The 23,709-nt window shown below is 49.0% G+C and overlaps 1 protein-coding gene across 1 annotated transcript in view; it reads left to right on the forward strand.

Annotated features, from left to right (window-relative positions):
• Positions 1-23,709, forward strand: part of LOC309514800 (SCO-spondin-like) — a 183,682-nt gene that overhangs the window by 100,940 nt on the left and 59,033 nt on the right. Inside the window, exons 60-73 of the mRNA XM_082192086.1 lie at positions 1,664-1,755; positions 2,955-3,134; positions 4,065-4,229; positions 5,318-5,570; positions 6,322-6,368; positions 7,394-7,564; positions 10,278-10,412; positions 12,397-12,542; positions 16,148-16,242; positions 18,057-18,109; positions 19,076-19,246; positions 20,093-20,263; positions 22,119-22,198; positions 22,672-22,835. Of these exons, the coding sequence (XP_082048212.1) occupies positions 1,664-1,755; positions 2,955-3,134; positions 4,065-4,229; positions 5,318-5,570; positions 6,322-6,368; positions 7,394-7,564; positions 10,278-10,412; positions 12,397-12,542; positions 16,148-16,242; positions 18,057-18,109; positions 19,076-19,246; positions 20,093-20,263; positions 22,119-22,198; positions 22,672-22,835 (1,923 nt within the window). The remainder of the gene's footprint in view (positions 1-1,663; positions 1,756-2,954; positions 3,135-4,064; positions 4,230-5,317; positions 5,571-6,321; positions 6,369-7,393; positions 7,565-10,277; positions 10,413-12,396; positions 12,543-16,147; positions 16,243-18,056; positions 18,110-19,075; positions 19,247-20,092; positions 20,264-22,118; positions 22,199-22,671; positions 22,836-23,709) is intronic.

Below are 23,709 nucleotides of genomic sequence, written 5' to 3' on the forward strand. Positions count from 1 at the left end.
AGGTGACAGGACACTCAGGTTACCACCACAACTCCTCCCTCAACCCCTCCTTTCTGTAATGTATGCATGATGTTTCTGGGGGTGGGCTTAACCTGGAGGATGGGAATTTCAAAAGTTTTTATAAGGTCTTGCAGACCATCTTTCTGGGTCTTTCCTCTCTCCTGCAAGTGAGGGGAACACCCTGTTGCAACAGTTCAATAAAGTCCAAGCCTACAGGCTGCTGTTTTGCTCCAAGTTATCCTGGTTGGTGTCTTTGTTTTTGTCCAAGGGAGCCCTCGGATTTTTCCGGTAACACTCTCCAGTCTCCAACCTGTTTAAAAACCGACAACCGAAGAGAGACCACCACTTTTCAGTGGAGTCTGTTCCGCTGTTGAAGAGCTCTTAGCACCAGAAAGATCTCCCTAATGTTTAGACCTGTGGGTATAGGGCAGTATATAATTTCAATTAACAACAGCAGCATCAATAATGGTTTGCATCTCCTTCCTTGTCATCTGAAGCCATCGCTTCGGACCCTGCCCTCTGGAGCAGCAGGAAACAAGCTTGCTGCGTTTGCCATGTGATGACAGCCCTTCTGATATTTGAAGAAATTTATTACAATTATAAACGTAACACACGTATTAGTCGTAGTCACCATGTGTTTTCTTGATTTTTTTAAAAAATGAATGGATGGAACTGTCGTTGAAATTCTACTCAATACTGATCCAGATTAGATTCCGATTTATAGTTAGCAGAGTAAAATCTTAAACACATTGCAGGATTCCCAAAAGTAGACCAGAGGGAATTTTATTTCATGCAGCAGAGCTTTACTGCTACTGAAGGCAGAGGAGCACCATGGTCACAAATCCAATACATTCAGGATTGGCCCTGTCCATAAGAAATCCAGTTGCAGCAGACATAACTTAAACTCACAGTAATTTATAATAAGTCGAAACCTTAACACTAAGCACACCACATACAGAACACCACACCAGAAAGAAAGAGAGATACAAAAGAGTGGAACCCGGGCTCCTTCTGGCATTATTATAGTCAGCCAGGGGCGAAGAAAGGCGTTGTGACACCCGGAGCGAGCATCACTACGTAGGGCGCATGTGCGGTGTTTCGTTGTTCTGTATGGGACAATGACAATAAAGATTATCGTATTGTAACCAGTTTAAGGCAGCTGTACTCAGCTTCTCTGAAGAAATAACCCAAACATCATGAACCTTCTGCTTACTTCTTTCACAGAAAGAGGCTTCCAGAACCCTCTTGAATTAAGTAGAATAGGAAAGATCTCTGCACATCAGATCAATACTTACTGCACTAGGAAATGCAAACGGACAGGAAAAGCAGCCCTTTCCCTAGTAATATGTTATACAAGTCCTCTTCTAGGATAGCTCAGTCAGTAGAGCAGGAGACTCTTAATCTCAGGGTTGTGGGTTCGAGCCCCACAAGGGGCAAAATATTCCTGCATTGCAGGCGGTTGGCCTGGACTCTACAATTCTATGCTTCTAAGTCGCTTAGAGATACTTGATTTATTAACTCTATACGTTTTGTTAAAGAAATGAATAAGAGAAAAGGAATTGTGGCATCCTTCAGGGGTCCATCCATCTGGATGGGTGCAGAGGCAGAGCTTCATCCTCTCTTCCCTGTCCCTAACTTATGTACCACCCTGCCTCTTTTGCAGGTCTCCCTCCAACCCGGCTGCTGCCAATGGCGGTACCCCATGCCAAGGCGATGCCCAGGAGGTCCGCGAATGCCACACCGCCTGCATCTCAGGTAAGGGGTCCCGACAAGGAAGAGGTGCGTCACTTTCATGAAATAAGTATATCCGATGCCTTGGGAGGCTGGAGGAGAAGCTCCACTCCTCTGCGTCAGCTGTCAAGCAAGTCTTTTGTTCAGGGAGTGGTTTTGCACTCTTTTTTTTTTAATATAATGCTTTATTGATATTCAAAAAAGCACAACAAACAAATGTATGAAACAACCAATTGAGAATACAAGAAAAATATCAGTATTCGCTAATTCATATCACCATAGGTAAAGGTAAAGGTACCCCTGCCCGAACGGGCCAGTCTTGACAGACTCTGGGGTTTGTGCGCCCATCTCACATCTATTGGCCGGGGGCCAGCGCTGTCCGCAGACACTTCCGGGTCACGTGGCCAGCGTGACAACGCTGCTCTGGCGAGCCAGAGCCGCACACGGAACGCCGTTTACCTTCCCGCTGGTAAGCGGTACCTATTTATCTACTTGCACCCGGGGGTGCTTTCGAACTGCTAGGTGGGCAGGCGCTGGGACCGAGCAGCGGGAGCGCACCCCACCGCGGGGATTCGAACCGCCGACCTTTCGATCGGCAAGCCCTAGGCGCTGAGGCTTTAGCCCGCAGCGCCACCCGCGTCCCCATATCACCATACATTCTTCTTAAAAAAAATTCCTATGACTTCCCACCACCCCATGTATTTACAATATTACTTATCTGATACACAGTTAATCTCTATTTTCTTTTTACTAATATTTGTCAATATTATATTACATATATTCATCCTAATACAGAAGTCATTCAAATGCTGTCACTGACATTATAATGCTGTAATAGTCCTCATGGGGTTTTCTGTACATGTCTCATTTTCGAATAAAGGTTTTTCTGTCATTTTTGCCAGTTCGGCATACTCCAACTTTGCCACTCCAGCTTCACTGGGATTTCCTCTCCCTTCCAATTCATTGCGATCAGTATTCTTGCTGCTACCGTTGCATACAAGAATATTTCCTTTGCATTTTTTGGTATGTCTGGGCCCAAAATCCCCAGGAGAAAAGCCTCCAGGTTTGTTTGTTTTTAATGATACCTTGATCATTTTTTAAAGTTCCTCATTAGTCTGCCTGCCAGTAGACTATAGAGGCCTCACTTCTCCTGGAAGGGGACCGAGTGACCCCCAACCCCGAGGCTTCCCGTGCCCCACACTCTTTCTCCTGTCCCTCCCCAGAGATCACCTTCGCCTGGAGCGAATGGACGCCCTGGTCCCCCTGCTCAAAAACCTGCTACTACGCCACGGACGTGGCGGGTGTCAGGAAGCGCTTCCGGGACTGCAATGGCACCACGGACGCCGCCAGCTGCAGCGGAGAGACGGTGCAGGAGGAGCTTTGTGACACGCCCCCCTGCCCAGGTGAGAGGAGGGGGGGCAGAAGGAGGGGCAGCACTGAGCTCCCCCCCCCCGGCCTCGGGGATGATGGGAGTTTGCAGTCTGAAACATCCAAAGGGCACCAGGTTGGGGAATTGCGTCCTTTGGGGTCCGAGGTTTGGCTGATCTTACCCGACAGGTGGCCGCCGTACAGGAAGCGCCCTCAGGTTCTTCCCCAGTGCAGTGGCAAGTCGAAAGAGCATTCCTGCATTGCAGGGGGGTTGGGCTAGATGACCACTGGGGGACCCTTCCAGCTCTATGATTCTAGGATAGAGAAACAGAATTGTAAAGTTACCCCGGGGGTCATCGAGTTCAACAGCCTCCAATGCAAGGATCACAGCTAAAGGAGAGACCATCATCATCATCATCATTTTATTTGTATGCCGCCTTTCCATAGTTGCTCAAGGCGGCTTACAACACGACAAGATTTACATAATTACAAGCATAACAGAGGTCATAAACAATAAATAAAACGCCTCAAAAAGTATACAACCCAATGGAAACAATTTCCATGCAAATCGTAAGAGCTAAAACTAAAAACACAACCATGATATCGATAACAGCAACAGGCTCTCTCAACGCCCCCTGTAAATAAATACTCCAGCCTGAGAATCTGTTCAACAGCCTCAGCTTTTGTAGCTGGAGTCAGTCCCCTCTCCACTCTCTCCCAGGCCAGATGGGGAAGGACAGGCAAGGCAGGGTGCAGGTCTTCCAGGGCTCACAGCCAAGATGGTCTCGTTTGAAACACCACAGATAAAAATTAAAAATAGAAAAGCAGCTGCAGTCCTTGTGAAGCCTGCGAGCCCCCCAGAGCCAGGTGGAAAGAGGCAGGGGCAGGGTCCTTAAGGCCCCCAGCAGGCAGACCACCTCCTTATCATCTTTTGTTCCTTCTTCCCTCCCTCTCTCCCTCCTCAGTGGAAGGCATCTGGACCCCATGGACCTCCTGGTCCCAGTGCTCGGCCCCTTGCGACTCTGGGGTCCAGACCCGCAACCGCACCTGCTCCAAGCCAGCCTACGGGGGCCCAGAGTGCTCCGGACCCCTCATCCAGACCCGCGATTGCAACACCCAGCCCTGCAAAGGTACACATTTGGGATATGGGGTCCCCGTCAGGCGTGGAGAGTCTTCCCCTCCCTCCGGTAGCTTCGCAGATAAGAATCAAGATAAGAATCAACGAGCAGTTGATAGATTTGTGGTCCTTTTATTACAGCACCACATTGCGAGCACAAATACACAGCTCTCCACAAGGAGGCAGTAGGCCAGTCTAATCTTCTTTCCGGCTTCCACAGCATCTCGGGTGCCGACGGGAAGTTCCCCCCTCCCTCTGACTCCTTTGCTCTCTGATACCTTCGGACCTCCAAGTCCATGGGGGGGGGGGTCCGCCACACTCTTGAGCGACGTCTCAACTAGCTGCCCCCTCCCTTCTGCTTCTTATCTCATGTCCTTATCTCATAACTGGGTAACTCCCCCCTAAGCTGTCCATCTCCTGTTTCTCTCTCTGCTTCTGAACACGCTGCGGACAAAGGGGGGGCGACCTTTCCCCCTCCAGCTCTCCATCAGAATGCATCCCCCAGTCCTCGTCTTCAGACCATTCCCTGACACTGTCATGGTTTGGTTCATGGGCAATCGAAGTCCCAGCTGAGGACGTCGGGACCGGGGACACAATAGCGGGGTGGGAGCAGGATCGGGAGTCCAGAAGCCAGGAGTCAGAAAGCCAAAAGTCAGAGGGTCAGAGGGCTGGGAGTCAAGGGTCCGAGGATCAAGAAGCAAGGAGTCACGAATCAAGGGTCTGAGGGTCAAGAAGCAAGGAGCCACGAGGTCAGGGATCCGAGGATCAGGAAGCAAGGAGCCAAACGCAGCAAGGCAGGGAACGTGTTGCTGTGGCAAAGAGCTGAAGGGAAAATGCTGACTTTATATCCCTTCCCTGCTCTTGCCACCAGGTGCAGTGAGTTACCAAGTGGCCTCACCTGTGCGGCTGTGCTTTGCCTCTCCAGAACAAACGTAGGAAGGCCCCAGTCCTGCAAAGTCCTACTGGTCACAGGGCCTGGCTCCTGCATGCACTCCTGACAGACACTTCCTCTCCAGCCCCCCCATCCTGCTACACCTCTGGGTACCCTACGTCTCTCACCAGATGCCTCTCCCTTTGTCGTCCCCCCCAAACCCCACACAGCGCTCTGCCCGGGGAACCTGGTGTACCAGACGGCCGAGGAGTGCGAGCGGAAGGGGGGCGCCTGCCCCCGCCTCTGCCTGGACCAAGGCTCCCGCGTGGAGTGCACCTCCCGCTGCCGCGAGGGCTGCTCCTGCCCCGGGGGTCTCTTCCTGCACAACGACACCTGCCTGCCGCTCAGAGAGTGCCCTTGCTACCACCAGGGGGAGCTCTACCAGCCGGGGGACGTCGCCCTCCTGGACTCCTGCAACAACTGGTGATGAATGGATTGCATTTCTTCTCATTTTTACTTTTATTTATTTATTCCCCCTCCTAGGAGAACCCCCCCTTATGAAAACCTGTATTCCTACACACACACACACACACACACACACACACACACACCACAATTTGTAATTGTATGCATCTATAAAACACTTCCTTCTTAAGTGATCCCCAAGTTAAATATTTATTTCACCTGAAGCCTAAAGGTGTATACGGAAGGTGCCAGGTGAGACTAACTGTGGGGAGCCTTCCACAAACTAGGAGCCACTGCAGAAAAGGCCCCGTTCTCATGTCACCACCCTCCAGACCTCTTTTTTTCCTCCAGAAACTTATTTATTTAGTTTTTGAGATTGAAATTTCACAGTCACATATCCCACGTACGACATAAAAACTAGATTCCAAGGATTTTAACTGTTTGCAATGATCTTTAAGATAAGTTATAAATCTCCCCCATTCCTTATTAAGCTTTTCACCTTCCTGATTTCTGATTCTTCGGGTCATTTTAGCCATTTTGACATAGTCCATCAACTTGATCTGCCTTTCTTCTCCGATAGCGACCACGGCTGCGTGGATGTTATTGGCCCAGAGATGGAAAGAAGATAAAGTCCCTACCCACCGGGCCTCGATCCGCCCTGTTCTTCCGAGTGCAAATCATTCTAAATAATTTCCATCTTGCATTTTCCCATTGAGGCAACTCGTAAGACATCTACTCAGTGACGTAATTTCCCCCTTTTCCTTTCCAGCACCTGCAAAGATGGAGAGATGGCGTGTACCACGGAGCCCTGCCCAGGTAAACAGAGACGGCCACCTTTCCTACTAGGTCAGAGTCTTTATCATTCTATCCCAGGACGGTCCACACTGACAGGTGGCAGTTCTCTAGGGTAGAGAAGCGGAGAAGGACTTAGAAACATACCATCATGGAATTCTAGAGTTGGAAGAGACCCCAGGGGTCATCTAGACCAACCCCGGCACCTGCTCCCTCCAGTGAAAATTTAGCAGAGGATTCCAGTAGGGATTGAAGCTGGGGACTCCCGCAGGTGGCCTACCAATATGCCACAGCTCCTCTGCCCAGCTGGGTGGAGCAGAAAATGGCCAAGCCACGAAGCTTCAATTTAGTCCACCTCGCAAGGTTGTTGTAAGGATAAAATGAGATGATAGCCCACTCTTGGTTGATAGATGGGTGGGTGGAATGGAGATCCTGCACCTGTCCTGAGGTCACACCTTCCGGGGACCACAAGCACCTGTTTAACCTTCTATGTGTCAAAACAAAATAAAAAAAATCCTTCCAGTAGCACCTTAGAGACCAGCTAAGTTTGGTCTTGGAAAACACACAAATGAAAAATAACTTGGGTCTCTAAACACCATATCTTAAATGGGGTTGAGTTCCATCAGCGGCTGGTTTTATTTTATTTTATATAATAAATGTACAGTGGTGCCTCGCAAGACGAAAAGAATCTGTTCTGCAAGTCTCTTCGTCTAGCGGTTTTTTCGTCTTGCGAAGCAAGCCCATTGACGGATTAGCGCTATTAGCGCTATTAGCGGCTTTTAGCGGCTTATCGGATAAGCGGATAAGCAGCTTAGCGGCTTAGAAAAGGGGGGGGAGGGAAAAAACCCCGCAGGAACTCGCAAGACATTTTCGTCTTGCAAAGCAAGCCCATAGGAGATTCGTTTTGCGAAGCACCTCCAAAACGGAAAACTCTTTCGTCTAGTGAGTTTTCCGTCTTGCGGGGCACCACTGTAATAATAGAAATAATATCTGGGGAAGGCGCTTGGAAAGAGATTCCCCCCGCCCTGAGCTGGCCTCCCTCTCTGCAGCCGACTGCGCCTGGAGTGACTGGACGGCCTGGGGCTCCTGCAGCCGCAGCTGCAACGTGGGCACTCGGCGCCGCTTCCGCTCCAGCTCCCAGCCCCCTGCCTCCGACGGAGGACAGCCCTGCCAGGGACCCAACGTGGAGATTGAGTTCTGCAGCCTGCAGCCTTGCCAGGGTAAGAGAGAGCGGGGAAGGGGGTTCAAGGAGAGGGGAGGGGGTCAGGCTGTGGGTCAGAGGGATGGGGAGGAAAGGGAGCAGAGGAGCACAATGAAAAGAGGGAGGTCACCGCTGATTTGATTCATTACATTTCCAGGCCCCCTTTCATTTGAATGAATCCCAAAGGGGCTTACAAGCCACAATTAGAACAGAACTGAACGTCACAAATACAATAGAAATAGTATAGAATACAGTGGTGCCTTGGTTCACAAACGCCGAAAACCCAGAAGTAGGTGTTCCGGTTTTTGGAAGGTGAACGTCCGATGCGGCTGTTGGCTATTGTTTCCGGGGCGCCTGCACCAATCAGAAGCTGCATCTTGGTTTTCAAACATTTCGGAAGTCAAACGGACTTCTGGAACAGATTAAGTTTGGTGTGTTACTGGAAAAATCCGAGGGCTCCCTTGGACAAAAACAAAGACACCAACCAGGACAACTTGGAGCAAAGCAGCAGCCTGTAGGCTTGGCCTTTATTGAACTGTTGCAAAAGGGTGTTTCCCTCACTTGCAGGAGAGAGGAAGGATTCAGAAAAATGGTGTGCAAGACCTTATAAAGACTTTGAAATTCCCATCCTGTAGGTCAAGCCCACCCCCAGAAACATCATGCATACATTACAGAAAGGAGGGGTTGAGGGAGGAGTTGTGGTGGTAACCTGAGTGTCCTGTCACCTGGCTGGTTCCCCCTTTCCCCCTCCCCATGAGTCATTTTCTGAAGACAAAAGGTAGTCGCAGTTTCCTGCCCCCAGAGGGAAGATCTGATCATTGTCCTTTGTTCCAGTCCATGCTGAATCCACTCCCATATGCAAGTTCTTTGTGATCTTGATTGTCTTCTGTCTAGGACCATCAGGGTTGGCATAGCAACTGGGCAGTGCTCCTGTGGATGTGCTGGGATGCTGAAGGGATTATGGCTGCCCTGTATCAAACCTTCCCCATTTTGTAGTCCTTCCTTCATGGAGTAAAATAAAAGTGGAACAGTGCAAATCCGATGTATGGTTGATTTTCTATGAATTTATAACAGAAGCGTAGCGTGTGTAGTGTGTGAGTGTGTGTGAAGTTTGTACAAACTGAATGATGGGGGGGATGTCCTGCTACAGGTGCTTTTGTTTTTGCTCTTTATTTTGCCTTTTTTGTGGGTTAATTTGTTTTTGTGACTTTGTGGAACCCGCAGCTACAGGCTGCGGAAATGGATAAAAGCCCCCCCCCAATCCAAACAATGACTATCATCAGTGCAGATGGGGGGGGGAGTAATTTAAATTTTTATCATCTACAATACTATCTTATTTATTTTATAGTACAGTGGATTGATTATTGCTTTCGTTTTATGGATCAGTGGTCTCGTTAGGTAGTAAAATTCATGTTAAATTGCTGTTTTAGGGGTTGTTTTTAGAAGTTTGGAATAGATTAATCCGCCTTGGTTTTGGAACGCTTTGGTTTTGGAACGGACTTCCAAAACGGCTTAAGTTTGAGAACCAAGGTACTACTGCAATTAACAATGATAATTTGCAGCAAACTGTTGGCAAAGCAGCCTACTGAAAAAATAAGCTGAACCTCACAATTAAAGTCATATTATATTTGAAAGCAGCCTGGGAGTCATTTTGGACTCACAGCTGTCCATAGAAGCACAGGTTAGTTCCGTGTCCAGAGTGGCTGCCTGCCAGCTCCATCTGGTACGCAGGATGAGACCCTCCTTGCCCGCACACTGTCTCGCCAGAGTGGTGCATGCTCTGGTTATCTCCCGCTTGGACTACTGCAATGCGCTCTACGTGGGGCTACCTTTGAAGGAGACCCGGAAACTACAACTAACCAGAATGCAGCAGCTAGACTGGTGACTGGAAGCGGTTTTTAATGTGTGACATTTTAATGTACCGTATTTTTCGCTCTATAACACGCACCTGACCATAACACGCACATAGTTTTTAGAGGAGGAAAACAAGAAAAAATATATTCTAAACGAAACAGTGGATGTATGATTTTTGTGGTTCATGCTGTGGCCACAGACATGTGATCTGACGGTGAGTTTGGAGTAGCCCAATGCAAAAATCCTGAGGATCCATGTGGATCCGTGCTTTGTAACCACGTTTTAAGTGGGGAGGGAAGGAAAAGCACTCAAGGGACAAGGAGCACGTGTGGGGTGTGTGGAGAAGGATGCTGCTAATAATGCAGAAGAGGGGTATAAGGGGAGAAGGCTCCTCTCCTCTCCCGCTTTGCTCCTTTAAAACAAGCAGGCTCTGCTTCTCTCCCTCCTCCCCGGCTTAGAGAGCTGAAAAGCTTTGCTGCTATTTAGCGAGCTGAGTGGGGAGGAGAGAGGGACAGAGAGCACGGTTTAAAGCAGCCAACCAGACAGGAGCCGCTTACACCTGTGTAAGTGGCTCCTCTCCCGCTTTGCTGTTTCAAAGCGAGCCACGGAGGAGGGAAGGAAGGGGAACCATGGATCCTCTGCTCACGACTGCAGCAGATCCCCCTGCCACCCATAGGCATTCGCTCCATAACACGCACAGACATTTCCCCTTACTTTCTAGGAGGAAATAAGTGAGTGTTATGGTGCAAAAAATACGGTATTTTTAATCTTTGTTGGAAGCTGCCCAGAGTGGCTGGGGAAACTCAGCCAGATGGGCGGGGTACAAATAATAAATTGTTATTATTATTCCTTCTCCTCTGTCCCCCGCCCCTTCCCAGCTTCTGGCATGGAGTGGGGGCCCTGGTCCGATTGCTCTGTGCCGTGCGGAGGCGGATACCGGAATCGCACAAGGGCCAGCCTGACTATCTTGCGCCGGATTGAATTTGCCACCTGCCACCTTCCCCCCTGCTCAGGTGAGTCCGGTGGATCCATCTCGGTTCTGGGTGAGACAAAAAAGCTGTTATGATTCCCAAAGTGGGGGGCGGTGCTGTTGGATGTCATCCACTGGGAGCAGTCAAACACAACATTCCTTGTTTTCCTAGAGTGGACATGCAAGGGGAGGTTTGGTCCAGCCAGTCGAAAACTTCCTGTTTCCTCCTGGGCTGGAACATCCTTCCTTTTGCATGTGACTAGAGGTGGGCGTACCCTTACCTGTCCAGGTAACAAAAGGACAAGGCATGCTGCCACACTCTCTCTCTTTGACTTACTCCGCCGTTGGAGCAGCTTATCCCTATATGGGATAGATCCACATGTATATACTTTGTAACTAAGTCTGCCTTCAGGGAGCCAACTGTGAACTGATGATGTGAGTAAACTTCTTTTATTGACTTTAAATAAGATTGTTGTGTCTTTATTCTTTTAAGAGGGATATAAGGGAACTTACCAGGAACCTAATAGTGAGAGGCTTACACAAGCCTAGGGACGTGGGTGGCGCTGTGGGTTAAACCACAGAGCCTAGGACTTGCCGATCAGAAGGTCGGCGGTTCGAATCCCCATGACGGGGTGAGCTCCTGTTGCTCGGTCCCTGCTCCTAGCAGTTCTAAAGCACATCAAAGTGCAAGTAGATAAATAGGTACCGCTCCGGCAGGAAGGGAAACGGCGTTTTCGTGCGCTGTTCTGGTTCGCCAGAAGCGACTTAGTCCTGCTGGCCACATGACCCGGAAGCTGTACGCCAGCTCCCTCGGCCAACAAAGCGAGATGAGCGCCGCAACCCCAGAGTCGGCCACGACTGGACCTAATGGTCAGGGCTCCCTTTACCTTTACCTTTACACAAGCCTGCAACCAATTATCCGCTGTGCATTTAAAAGGGGAATGTGAAACTCTGCTAAGTAAAGGAACTTCCTGCCTCCCTGAACATTCCCACAGGTGCTCACTGGTGGCAGAATTGGGAAGGAAGGGGGATGCTTGGGGTGCCAATAACTATCAAGACTTGGAAAAGCTGCTCTCGAGTGCACCAGTTTTGCAGAATTAATTAAACTGAATAGCTTTGTTTGGGTTTGGAATAAATATGCCATTCATTGCTCCTGTCTTGAGTTTGATTGTGTTACTATCTACCTCGGAGAGTTGTGCAAACTGCTATTCTGAATAATGCTTTGGGGGGGCAGGGGGTGCTGGGGATGAGCTGAAGGGAAGCAAGGAGGCAGTTCCCCGAAAAAGTTTGGGTGTTGCTGATCTTATGGCCTGTTTTCTAATTGAAGGCAGGAGCCTCTTCGTTCAGAAATACCCTGCCTCTTTAGTGGGGGGGGGGCAGAGGACACAGCCCCCACTGCCTGCTTGGTGTTCCTGTGGTTTGACCCCCCCCCAAGATGTCTATTTTCTGGCTTGTGAATTGGAGGGGGGGCTACCTGGGACCAGTTTACCTGCACGATCGCCTAACCCCATATATGCCCATTCAGCAGAACGGGCACCATTGCAGGTGCCACACAATACCCATTCTGCTTCTGTAAGTACTCAATTTTTTGTTGGGGTACCACCGACCCTTTGGAACTCCCCGCCTCTTGACACCAGGCAGGAGCCTTCACTGTTTTCTTTTCAGCACCTGTTGAAAACATTCTTGCTTTGACAAGCTGCTTAGATCTGTTTTCAGGTCTATTCTTACAAAAGCCTTAAATTGTTGTTTTTTTCTTATTGATTATTTTATCATGTAATATTTTTTCTGCAAACTGCTTCAGAGGTTGCACTTGCAATCGAGCAGTGAATAAAGGAAAGAAAGGGATAAATGGATAAATCTGAAAGGTGTGGTGACTCCCCCATTCCACCGAGTGCACAGAAACTCCTGGCACCGTTTTCTCCATCTATTTCAGCGGAATGACCTCAGTAGTGCCAGGCTAACCCCCCAGCTGGCCCCTGCCCCCTCAGAATGCTCCACCCACGTCTGCCTTGCACTTTCCCACCCAGGTGAGGTGCCCGGCGTCTGCCCGGAGGGGAAGGTATGGCAGGAATGTGCCGACGGACCGGCTTCCTGCGCGGAGCTCAGTGCAGTGCCCAGCGCCAACGAGACCTGCCATGCTGGCTGCTACTGCCCCAACAGCACCTTCTTGCTGGTGAGTCTCTGCTCCCCACAATTTTTCCCATGCAGAGGCTGTGGGGGGGGGGCGTCCCCCAGGGCAGGGCCTTCTCCGTGGCGGCACCTAATCTGGACCCACCTCATTTTTATGTTTGCAAGTTGTCTTACACTCTTTTTAATATTGTGTTTTAATGCTGTTATGCTGCGTTGGGGCCTTAGGGTGAAGGATAATTGATTTATTGATTGATATATATATATATATATATATATATATATATATATATGCAGGTTTTGGTGTCTTCGGGTGTCTTCCCGTGTAAGAGTCGGGGTGTCTGTGCGACGTTTCGACGAGGTCTCACTCGTCATCTTCAGGCTGGTGCTTTCGGCTTCTTGTTACTGGAACAGAGCAGAATCTGGTGTTTGAGTTCCTATAAATACTGTTGAGGGGTGTGGTGTATAGCCTCCAACGTTCTGGGCAGAGAGGAAGTTCCTAGATTAGTGTGCCTTTTCTTCTTTTGTTCCTTAATTACTTGAGGGATATCTTGAGTGATTTCATGAGTGATATTCTGAATACCACTGGGTGGGTCATTAAGTGTAGATTAGTTGCTAAAGCTTTCGTGTCTTGACCTCTTGAGCTTGTGAAGAGTTTTTCTGAGAAGATGGCTGTGCTGCATTTAGTTGTGCTCTGGCTTGGCTTCGTGTATAGGGGCGAGCTGTGGTTTTGTGCCTTGTGCCAGCCAGATCTGTGTAGGGATTGCAGGGGGGTGCAGCATCCGGAGGTGCCACTATAGTTTGGCTACTGGATGGAGTCTGTAATATGTCTGTGGAGAGGGTCTGGGTTTGGGTCTGGTGTGGTTGATTGGTGACGGCGTTCTGTGTGCCTCTGGTTCTGGTGTCGGTTTTTGTGGGGAGGGCTAATTTCCAGATGTCTGGCAGGCGGGACGTGTCGTCACGCTTGTTCATGTTGTGAGGGTGTTTCTCTATCTCGATGGCTTCCATGATTATTCTCTTGTGGTGATGTTCCATGTTAAAGAGCAATTTGGAATCTGCAAAATTAATTTCGTGTCCTGTTTCTTTCATGTGTTGGAAAAGAGAGGAAGTTTTTTCTTCTTTTTTGACGGCATTCTTGTGTTCTGCGATACGTGCATTTATTCGTCTGTTTGTTTGTCCAATGTACGTGGCTGGGCAGACTTTGCAGGGTATTTCATAGACCCCTTGGTTTTCCAGCTGGATTTTGTCTTTTGGGTTTCTGAGGATATTGGCTATTTTTTGGTTGGTGCAGAAGGCTGTTTTGATATTGTGTTTATGGAGGATTTTGCTGATTTTGTCTGTAGTGCCCTTGATATAAGGAAGGAGGGCCATGCCATTGTTTTCTTCTGTGTCTTGGTTTTTGGGGGGTGTTTCTTTTTGGATTAGCTTCGTAACCCTGTTTTTCTGGTATCCATTGGCGATTAACACATTTGAGAGATTCTGTAACAAATAAACTCCGTAGCCAAGACTCTCATCTCCAGAACCAAACGCCTGGCTGACAAAGACCACTTGACAACTGAGTTACAGAATCTCTCAAATGTGTTAATCGCCAATGGATACCAGAAAAACAGGGTTACGAAGCTAATCCAAAAAGAAACACCCCCCAAAAACCAAGACACAGAAGAAAACAATGGCATGGCCCTCCTTCCTTATATCAAGGGCACTACAGACAAAATCAGCAAAATCCTCCATAAACACAATATCAAAACAGCCTTCTGCACCAACCAAAAAATAGCCAATATCCTCAGAAACCCAAAAGACAAAATCCAGCTGGAAAACCAAGGGGTCTATGAAATACCCTGCAAAGTCTGCCCAGCCACGTACATTGGACAAACAAACAGACGAATAAATGCACGTATCGCAGAACACAAGAATGCCGTCAAAAAAGAAGAAAAAACTTCCTCTCTTTTCCAACACATGAAAGAAACAGGACACGAAATTAATTTTGCAGATTCCAAATTGCTCTTTAACATGGAACATCACCACAAGAGAATAATCATGGAAGCCATCGAGATAGAGAAACACCCTCACAACATGAACAAGCGTGACGACACGTCCCGCCTGCCAGACATCTGGAAATTAGCCCTCCCCACAAAAACCGACACCAGAACCAGAGGCACACAGAACGCCGTCACCAATCAACCACACCAGACCCAAACCCAGACCCTCTCCACAGACATATTACAGACTCCATCCAGTAGCCAAACTATAGTGGCACCTCCGGATGCTGCACCCCCCTGCAATCCCTACACAGATCTGGCTGGCACAAGGCACAAAACCACAGCTCGCCCCTATACACGAAGCCAAGCCAGAGCACAACTAAATGCAGCACAGCCATCTTCTCAGAAAAACTCTTCACAAGCTCAAGAGGTCAAGACACGAAAGCTTTAGCAACTAATCTACACTTAATGACCCACCCAGTGGTATTCAGAATATCACTCATGAAATCACTCAAGATATCCCTCAAGTAATTAAGGAACAAAAGAAGAAAAGGCACACTAATCTAGGAACTTCCTCTCTGCCCAGAACGTTGGAGGCTATACACCACACCCCTCAACAGTATTTATAGGAACTCAAACACCAGATTCTGCTCTGTTCCAGTAACAAGAAGCCGAAAGCACCAGCCTGAAGATGACGAGTGAGACCTCGTCGAAACGTCGCACAGACACCCCGACTCTTACACGGGAAGACACCCGAAGACACCAAAACCTGCATATATATATATATATATATATATAAATTTTATTAGTATTCTCCACACAACAACAACAAAAACAAAGAAGAACAATACACAAAACACAAAAACAAGTATACAAAAAACCCCCCACAAATCCAAATTAATTTGTAAGATTTGGATTTGATTGATTGATTGATTGATTGATTGATTGATAGCAAATTAGTCTTTCCCAACCTGGGCCCCTCAGGAAGGTCTGAACCACAACTCCCAGCAGCAGCACCCCCATGCAGCGGGGAAAACACAAGATGTTTTAATTAGGTACATATTAATAATAATTAACAATGTTCTTATGTATACCTCGTCCATCTGGCTGCATTTCCCCAGCCACTCTGGGCGGCTTCCAGTACATATAAAAACATAATAAAACATCAAACATTAAAAACTTCCCCATACCGGGCAGCATAATTCATTGTTTGTGTATACAAAATACAGTGGTGCCCCGCAAGACGAATGCCTTGCAAGACGGAAAACTCGCTAGACGAAAGAGTTTTCCGTTTTGGGGGTGCTTCGCAAAACGAATCTCCTATGGGCTTGCTTCGCAAGATGACAATGTCTTGCGAGTTCCTGCTGGTTCCCCCCCCTTTCCTAAGCCGCTAAGCTGCTTATCAGCAGATCCGATCAGCAGATAAGCTGCTAAAAGCCGCTAATAGCGCTAATCCGCTAATCCCTCAATGGGCTTGCTTCGCAAGACGAAAAAACCGCTAGACGAAGAGAATCACAGAACGGATTCTTTTCGTCTTGCGAGGCACCACTGTAAGTTTTGTCATTCAAAACTTCCGGAGGGCCCCCGTTTGGGAGAGGCTGACCTCAGAAGGAGGGGTGGGTGGTGTGTTTCCCCCTCTAATTCTGCCCCCTTCCCTCTCCGCCGCTTACAGAACAATCTCTGCGTGCCGGAGGAGGACTGCCCCTGCGCCCTCGATGGGATGCTGTACGGCCCAGGAGACGTGGTGACCAAGGGCTGTGAAAACTGGTCAGTGCCACTTCCTCTGGTTCTCGGCCAGCCATGCCCCTTCCTGCCAGCTCTGGCTGCTGGCGCAAATATGTCTAGAGAGGGAGGAAGGAGAAGTTCCTGGGTGCCAAGTTCCAAGTTTGGGGCAAGGACTCTTTTTGTGAGAGGACCCCAGCAGAGATTGAGAGTCAGAAAATATGCCGCAAAGCTTCTTGTGGCACGAGAAGAGGCAGTACTGAAGATCTGGAGATATGCTTCAGAGGTCCAGACTGTGGGGAACCAGAAAAAATTAATAATTACAATTTGGTCTTTTTTAAATTTTAGTTTCTTGTGTTCAATTGGATTATGATGTGGATATGTTGATTGGCTGTTTTTATTGGAAAATCAATAAAAATGATTTTTAAAAAAGAAAGAAAATATGCCGCAAAGCAAAGCATAGAAATATAGGCTGTTAGCAGTGAGACTTGTCTATACACGAGATTCGTTGTCACCTTGCATGGAGGAACGGTGGTTAAAATTATTGGACTTGGCTGGGATGGCAAAGTGGAAGGGTTCAATCAAAGAAAAACCATTGTCAGTATTAAGTTTCGGAATTTCTTATAGACTTTTTGTGTGGGAAAAAATGATCTTATGTCTGGGCTTGAGGACTGAAGAAGAAGCTGAGAGACACAGAATTGAAAGTTCTCCTCTCTCTTTCCCTCTTCTCTTCCTTTTGCTTTGTGATTTTAATTATAGTTTTTTATCTTAGATAAAAAGATATTTGATAATGACCTTTGTATATTTTCTTTCAAACTTTAATAAAATCTATTGGAGGGGGGGGAGACATATAGGCTTTAAAAAATATGCCCTTTCAAGCGAGTTCCAAAAAAGGCTTTCCCCCAAAGTTTCCCTCTCCCCCCAGCACTGGAAAAGACCACACCTTTGGTAAGTTAAAAAATGGTTACAAATACTCCAAAGGTCAGATTCACGTGCTTCAGAACGGTTGCACAGGCAGTGAAACTTAGCTTGCTTGGAAAGTGGTAAAAGTTGCTAGATTCTTGGTATAGGAACTCAAGAGCGGCTGGTGACAGCCATGCGGTCTGAGCTGGAGCAACTGGCTCAACTCTCTTCGTGCGCTGAGATTCACAAGTAGATTGGAGGAGAACGAAAGCTTGAGTCCTCCCGAGTTCCTCCCCAGGTAAGGGGAAGTGGACATAGCTAAGCCTGGCAGGACAGCTTACTCCATGGTTTTAACCCCTTCATGCCTTAATTAGACTGAAGCCTCCTTCTACCTGTCTTGCCCCACCCTCCGACCCTAGGGAGCTGTTCCTGGAGGAAGAACTGTGAGGGGGGAGACTCCATCAGGCAAGGCCTCCTTCCACCTGCCTTGCTCCACCCTCTAGTCTCTGCTTCTCAATATGTATTGTATTGTTTTATGTACTGTGGCTTGCCGTTGTCTTATTGATTATGGTTTAGATATTATTTATTGCAACTGTTGAGTGGATTTCTGTTTAACTTTTATATATCATTGTTCTGTTTGGGACAATGACAATAAAGATATCGTATCGCATTGTATATGTTGATATTATTATCTTATACTATTCTAATGATTGTTGAATGTGACTTTTTGATGTAGATTGCCTATTTTAAAGTTATGTTTTATTATCACATTTTTGTATTGCATTAGATTGCAATAAGATGTACATTTTTTGTTTCTTCAGCTTGTAAACCGCCTTGAGTATTTTAAGATAGAAAGACGGTATACAAATTAAAAATGAAGATGATGATGATGAAGCATGTCGGTGATATGAGGATGGTTATCCTGCACTAAAAACACTCTCTCTTCCTCTCTGCAGCACCTGCCTCTCCGGTCGGGTGCGCAACTGCTCCAGGGCAGCCTGCGGTGATGGTAAGGCCTGGCTCGCTGGGACACTTTTAGTTTGGAGGTTCTTGCTCCGAAACAGCCATCCTCTTGCTTCCCTTTGCAAAGAGCTCGGGCCCTTTCAGGTGATCTTGAATCATCTGGGGCTGTATGGCTCCTAGACGTGAGAGCTGCAATCTCCCTCCACATCCTGGGTAGTGATGCTTTTGAAGACCAGTTGCTGAAAACCACAAGAGGAGAGAGTTGCTCTTCTGCTCGGATCCGGATTGTGGGCTTCCCACAGGCAGAGCAGAGCTTGTCAGGAGTTCAGCCTACACTCGAGTAGGACCCTGGCAGAGACACATGCCCGACTGGCATGTTCTCTCCCTCCTTTCCCTCAAAAGCTTTCTTCAGCCCGAACATCACAGTGACCGATGCCAGCCGACACCGGCACACTTAGGGATCCGCAGAGTTTGCACATCATGTGTAACAGATCTCAGCAACTCACCATTTTGGCTAATCTACTTTATTTACATATAAACACACACGGAGCACTGCAACATGGCTCCCTATCTCTCTAGCATCAGACAGTAAAAAGAAAAAGAACAAAGGACAATAGTCCCACTTCACGGAACACGGGAACACAAACATCCTGTCTCCGTCACTTCCCACTCTGTGGAGTCAAAACATACACCGTCATGTGAAAGACAACAATCCCATGACTGCAATCATGGAGCAGGAATTCTAACAGAGCGGTCATATCTAGTAGCCCTCTCTTCCTCCATGAATTTACCTGATCCTCTTTTAAAGTCATCCAGGTTTGTGGCCATCCCTGTCTCCTGTGGGAAGGAGTTCCACAGGCCAACTCTCTGTGAAGGAGGACATTCTGTCCACAATCTGAGTCTTGCTGTGCCCCCATCCCACCCCCTTCTCCATCTAGGGTCTCCCCCAGAAAGATCACAGCTCGCCACCTCCCATTCAGACCTTTTTACTGGTGACTTCCCTTTTCCCCAGTGAACGGCCAGTGGTCAGAATGGACCCCCTGGAGCGAGTGCTCAGCGTCCTGCGGGCTGGGGTTACGGAACCGGTACCACTTCTGCACGGACCCCCCTCCTTCTGGGATGGGGCTGCCCTGCTTGGGTCCCGAACGCGAGGACAAACCTTGCCAGGACCAGCCCTGCGCCCGTAAGTGTCCCCCTAAACACCCCTATTCCTTCCTGCTGCCTTCCAAGAGTCAAGACTTCACTTTCGCAATGTTATAAGAAAAACCTGCTCCTTTTCCTTTATGGGGGACCCAAGAGAGAGTCTTTATGTAGATTCTCCATCGGTCGGAGAAAATAACAGAGGCCAGCCAGAGAATATTGAGAAGCAAAGCGGCTAGTAAGCCTGATCTTTTTTAAACTATTGCAACAGGGTCCTCACTCACCACACGCAGGAGGGAGGAGGAACCCAGAACAATGGTGTGCAAGCCCTTATATAGACTTTTGAAATTACCCACCCTGTAGCTCAAGACCACCATCCCCCCCTAAACATCATACATACATCACAGAAGGAGGCGATCTGCAGCAGAAATCCTGTCTTCCAGGATACCTGCTAATGGTCACTGATTGCATTGCCTGGGCAGCTTGGCCATTCTTTTGTGATAGTTAATACTTTAGATACTGAATCAAGGTCACATATTTATTCAGACACAAATATGCCCTTAAGACAGGATTTGCAAGCAAAAAGACAGTGGGAAGGGTTTCCCCATTTGCCTCCCTTCCTGCAGAGGAATATTTGAGGTCACTGGGAGAGTCCAAATGGCTTCAGGATTGCTCTCCTATACTATTTCAGACACTTGGTTCATATATTTATGTATGTGTTTACCCTAGTACATTTATGTACATTTAGTTAATATTTGAGACCTTAGAATTCTTATAACAACAACTTCCCTCTTTCCTCCACCTGGGGGGCAAACCACACAGGAGGGAGGGAGTCTGCAATGGGGGGCCCAGCGACCCACACATGCTCGTTTCTCCCCTGTGGTTGCAGGGAACGGGGGCTGGGGGGCCTGGAGTCACTGGACTGACTGCACCGCCAGCTGTGGGGGAGGCATGAGGAGCCGGGCGAGAGCCTGCGACACCCCCACCCCACAGGGGGGCGGCGACTACTGCGAGGGGGTCCCCACCCAGGTGGAGGGATGCAGCTTGAACCCGTGTCCAGGTAAGTCAGGGCTGAGATCAGAAGACCCTGCATGCCGGAGACACACCTAGATGTTTTGGTAAAATCTCTGCCCCTGTCCCATCACTCTTCCCCCTCACCCCAAAATGGGGGGGGGGCTTCTGGGAAGCCCTTCCTGTAAGAAGGATGGCCCCTGCTACCTGGGGGAAGTGTGCGCTTGGGAGCAGGCACCACTGTGGTGTGACAAGAGCTATTTCAGCCACCTGCTACAGAGGGTTGGGCTAATAATAATAATAATAAATAATAATAATAATAATAATAATAATAATAATAATAATAGATTTTATTTATACCCCGCCCTCCCCGGCCAGAGCCGGGCTCAGGGCAGCTAACACCAGTAAAATTACAGTAAAAACATAATGGGGGGGGGACCCAATTTAAAATACAGGTTAAAATGCAATTTAAAATGCAGCCTCATGTTAAAAGTAGCCCGTCTGAAGTAGACATCTGAAGGCAGCCCTGTTTAGGGAAGCTTTTAATGTTTAATAGGTTATTGTATTTTAGTGTTTTGTTGGAAGCTGCCCAGAGTGGCTGGGGAAGCCCAGCCAGATGGTGGGGTATAAATAATAAATTATTATTATTATTATTATTATTATTATTATTATTATTATTATCATCATCATCAAGGGCAGCCCCGCCTAGACGACCTTGGGGGTCCCTTCCAGCTCTACAATGCTACAATCCCATTCTTCTTCCACCCTCGTTTTCCTAAGTGGCTCAGTGTCAACTCAAGGTGCAGGGAACCCTTTTCCCTCTGAGGGCCGCATTCCCTTCCGGGGTGCCTCTCGGGGGCCACATCGCCCCCAGGGGCCAAAGCAGTCTGGGCCACAAACATCCGTTTATGTTGGAGCGAAAGGTTAACACCCCTTTGCACGCAACCCTTCCAGGCGTTATTATTATTGAGGTTCAAGGAAACATCCCAGGCAAGCGGAAGGGGGCAAGCAGGGCTGGGGAGCAGAGGAGGGTGCCTGGGGAGAGTGCCGGGGGCCAGGAAGAGAAGTCTTGGGGGCTACTTTCAGGCTCTACCCCTGTGGTGAACCGGCATGGCTCTCCCCACACAGACACTGGCTTTGTCTTCCCAGCAACCCTGCAAGGGAGTCTAGGCAGAGACAGAGAGAGAGAGTGTTTTGTGGCCGAAGAAGATTTGGACCCAGATCTCCCCAGACGACGTCTCCAGCCATGACGTCACCTTCGCCCTGCAATAGAGCCTGAAAAGTCCTCCTGCCTGCTCAGTGATGGCACCGCAAAAATATATATATTCAGGGGAGGGGTGCAGAAGGGGCGAAGTATATTTCTAGGTGGGCAAGGTGCGCCCCACATATTGAGATATCTGAAATGATAGTAACCACGGCATACAGTGGACGCTCGGGTTGCAAACATGATCCATGCGGGATGCATGTTCGAAACCCACAGCATTTGCAACCTGCATGGGTTGCGATTCGGCACTTCTGTACATGCGCAAAGCACAGTTTAGCGCTTCTGCACATGCGCGACCGCCAAAACCCGGAACTAACCCATACTGGTACTTCCAGTTTTTGGTGGTCCGTAACCTGAAAAAAACGCAAAATGAAGCGGCTGCAACCCGAGGTATGACTGTAACAGGAGTCCAGAAATTGGGACAGGGGAAAGTGGGGGAAGCGAGTTCTTCGTTGGGGGGCTACTTGATCTCCTGACCCGCCCTCTGGCGCATCCATTTGCCTGCCTGCCTCCCTGCCAGTCACTTTAGGGCCCAGGAAGCTACACTTTTGGAGGGTGGTTGTGGGGAGAGGTTGTGGGCACTGCCCAAGTCTCTTCCCCCCGGGGACTTCACCTGTCCTTTCTTTCCTACCTGGCACAGGTGTGGACTGCTCTGCCCTGGAGGGCGCCACCTACAGCCGCTGTGGGCCCCCCTGCCCCCGCTCCTGCGACGACATCTCGGTGAGGCCCGGTGGGCATCTCTGCCTGGGGGACCCCCAGCCCATGGCTTTTGTCTGTGGGGTGATTTATTTCATCTCCGTTAATTGCTTTCCTACCCCATCTTCCCGCCCCCAAGGAGCTCGAGGTGGTCCTCTCCTCCTGTCATCCTCACAACAACCCTGTGAGGTTGAACTCCCCATGGTGCACGTAGCTCTGCCTTGCTGGGTTGCCAGAGGCTGCGGCAGACCCCAGCACTCTCTTGCGAACCCTGCCCCTCCTCGCTGCCCTGTGCCTTCGTCTCCCTGCCCCCCTCACCCCCCCTCTCCACCCCCCATAGCACTGCCTGTGGACCTGCGAGCCCGGCTGCTACTGCAGGGGGCGCAAATCCACGGGTTAGGGTGCGCAAATTACTTGCCTTGCCCCGGGTGCTGACAACCCACGCTACGCCACTGCGTGGGCCTTCATCTTCTTGCCCCCCCTCACCCCCCCCATAGCACTGCCTGTGGACCTGCGAGCCCGGCTGCTACTGCACCGGGGGGAAAGTCCTGAACGGCACGGCCTGCGTGGAGAAGGACCTCTGCACCTGCCTGGACCTCCTCACCGGCCTCCGGCACCTGCCGGAAGAGACCGTCCCTCGCTCCGACGGATGCAACACCTGGTGAGGCCAGGCAGAGATGGGGGGCTGAGGGCTGGGGCCTCCAGGGGGGGCGGGGGTCAAAGGCCAGCTACTATCTAGCTGCGATTCCTGCACTGCAGCAGGTTGGCTGCACCTCCGGCCTCTAAAACTCCATGATTCTGTTATCATTTACTTGTGAGTCCAGCATTGCAGGGGGTTAGTCTAAGGCTACCAGATTTTTTCCAATGGATCCAGGGACACTTTTCAACTTCAATGGATTTTGTATGGGGACTGATTTATAAATCCAAGGACTATCCCCGGGAAACAGGGACATCTGGTAACTTTGTTGTTGTTTAGTTGTTTAGTCATGTCCGACTCTTCGTGACCCCCTGGACCAGAGCACGCCTGGCACTCCTGTCTTCCACTGCCTCCCGCAGTTTGGTCAAACTCATGCTGGTAGCTTCAAGAACACTGTCCCACCATCTCGTCCTCTGTCGTCCCCTTCTCCTTGTGCCCTCCATCTTTCCCAACATCAGGGTCTTTTCCAGGGAGTCTTGTCTTCTCATGAGGTGGCCCAAGTCTTGGAGCCTCAGCTTCAGGATCTGTCCTTCCAGTGAGCACTCAGGGCTGATTTTCTTCAGAATGGAGAGGTTTGATCTTCTTGCAGTCCATGGGTCTCCTCCAGCACCAGAATTCAAAAGCATCCATTCTTCAGCGATCAGCCTTCTTTATGGTCCAGCTCTCACTTCCATACATCACTACTGGGAAAATCATCGCTTTAACTATACAGACCTTTGTTGGCAAGGTGATGTCTCTGCTTTTAAGATGCTGTCTAGGTTTGTCATTGCTTCTGGTAACCTTAGGTTAGTCTAGATCAGGGGTCCCCAAACTAAGGCCCACAGGCTGGATAAGGCCC

The sequence above is a fragment of the Podarcis vaucheri genome (assembly GCF_965113315.1).
Source record: "Podarcis vaucheri genome assembly, chromosome: 12".
Classification (NCBI taxonomy): Eukaryota; Metazoa; Chordata; class Lepidosauria; order Squamata; family Lacertidae; genus Podarcis; species Podarcis vaucheri.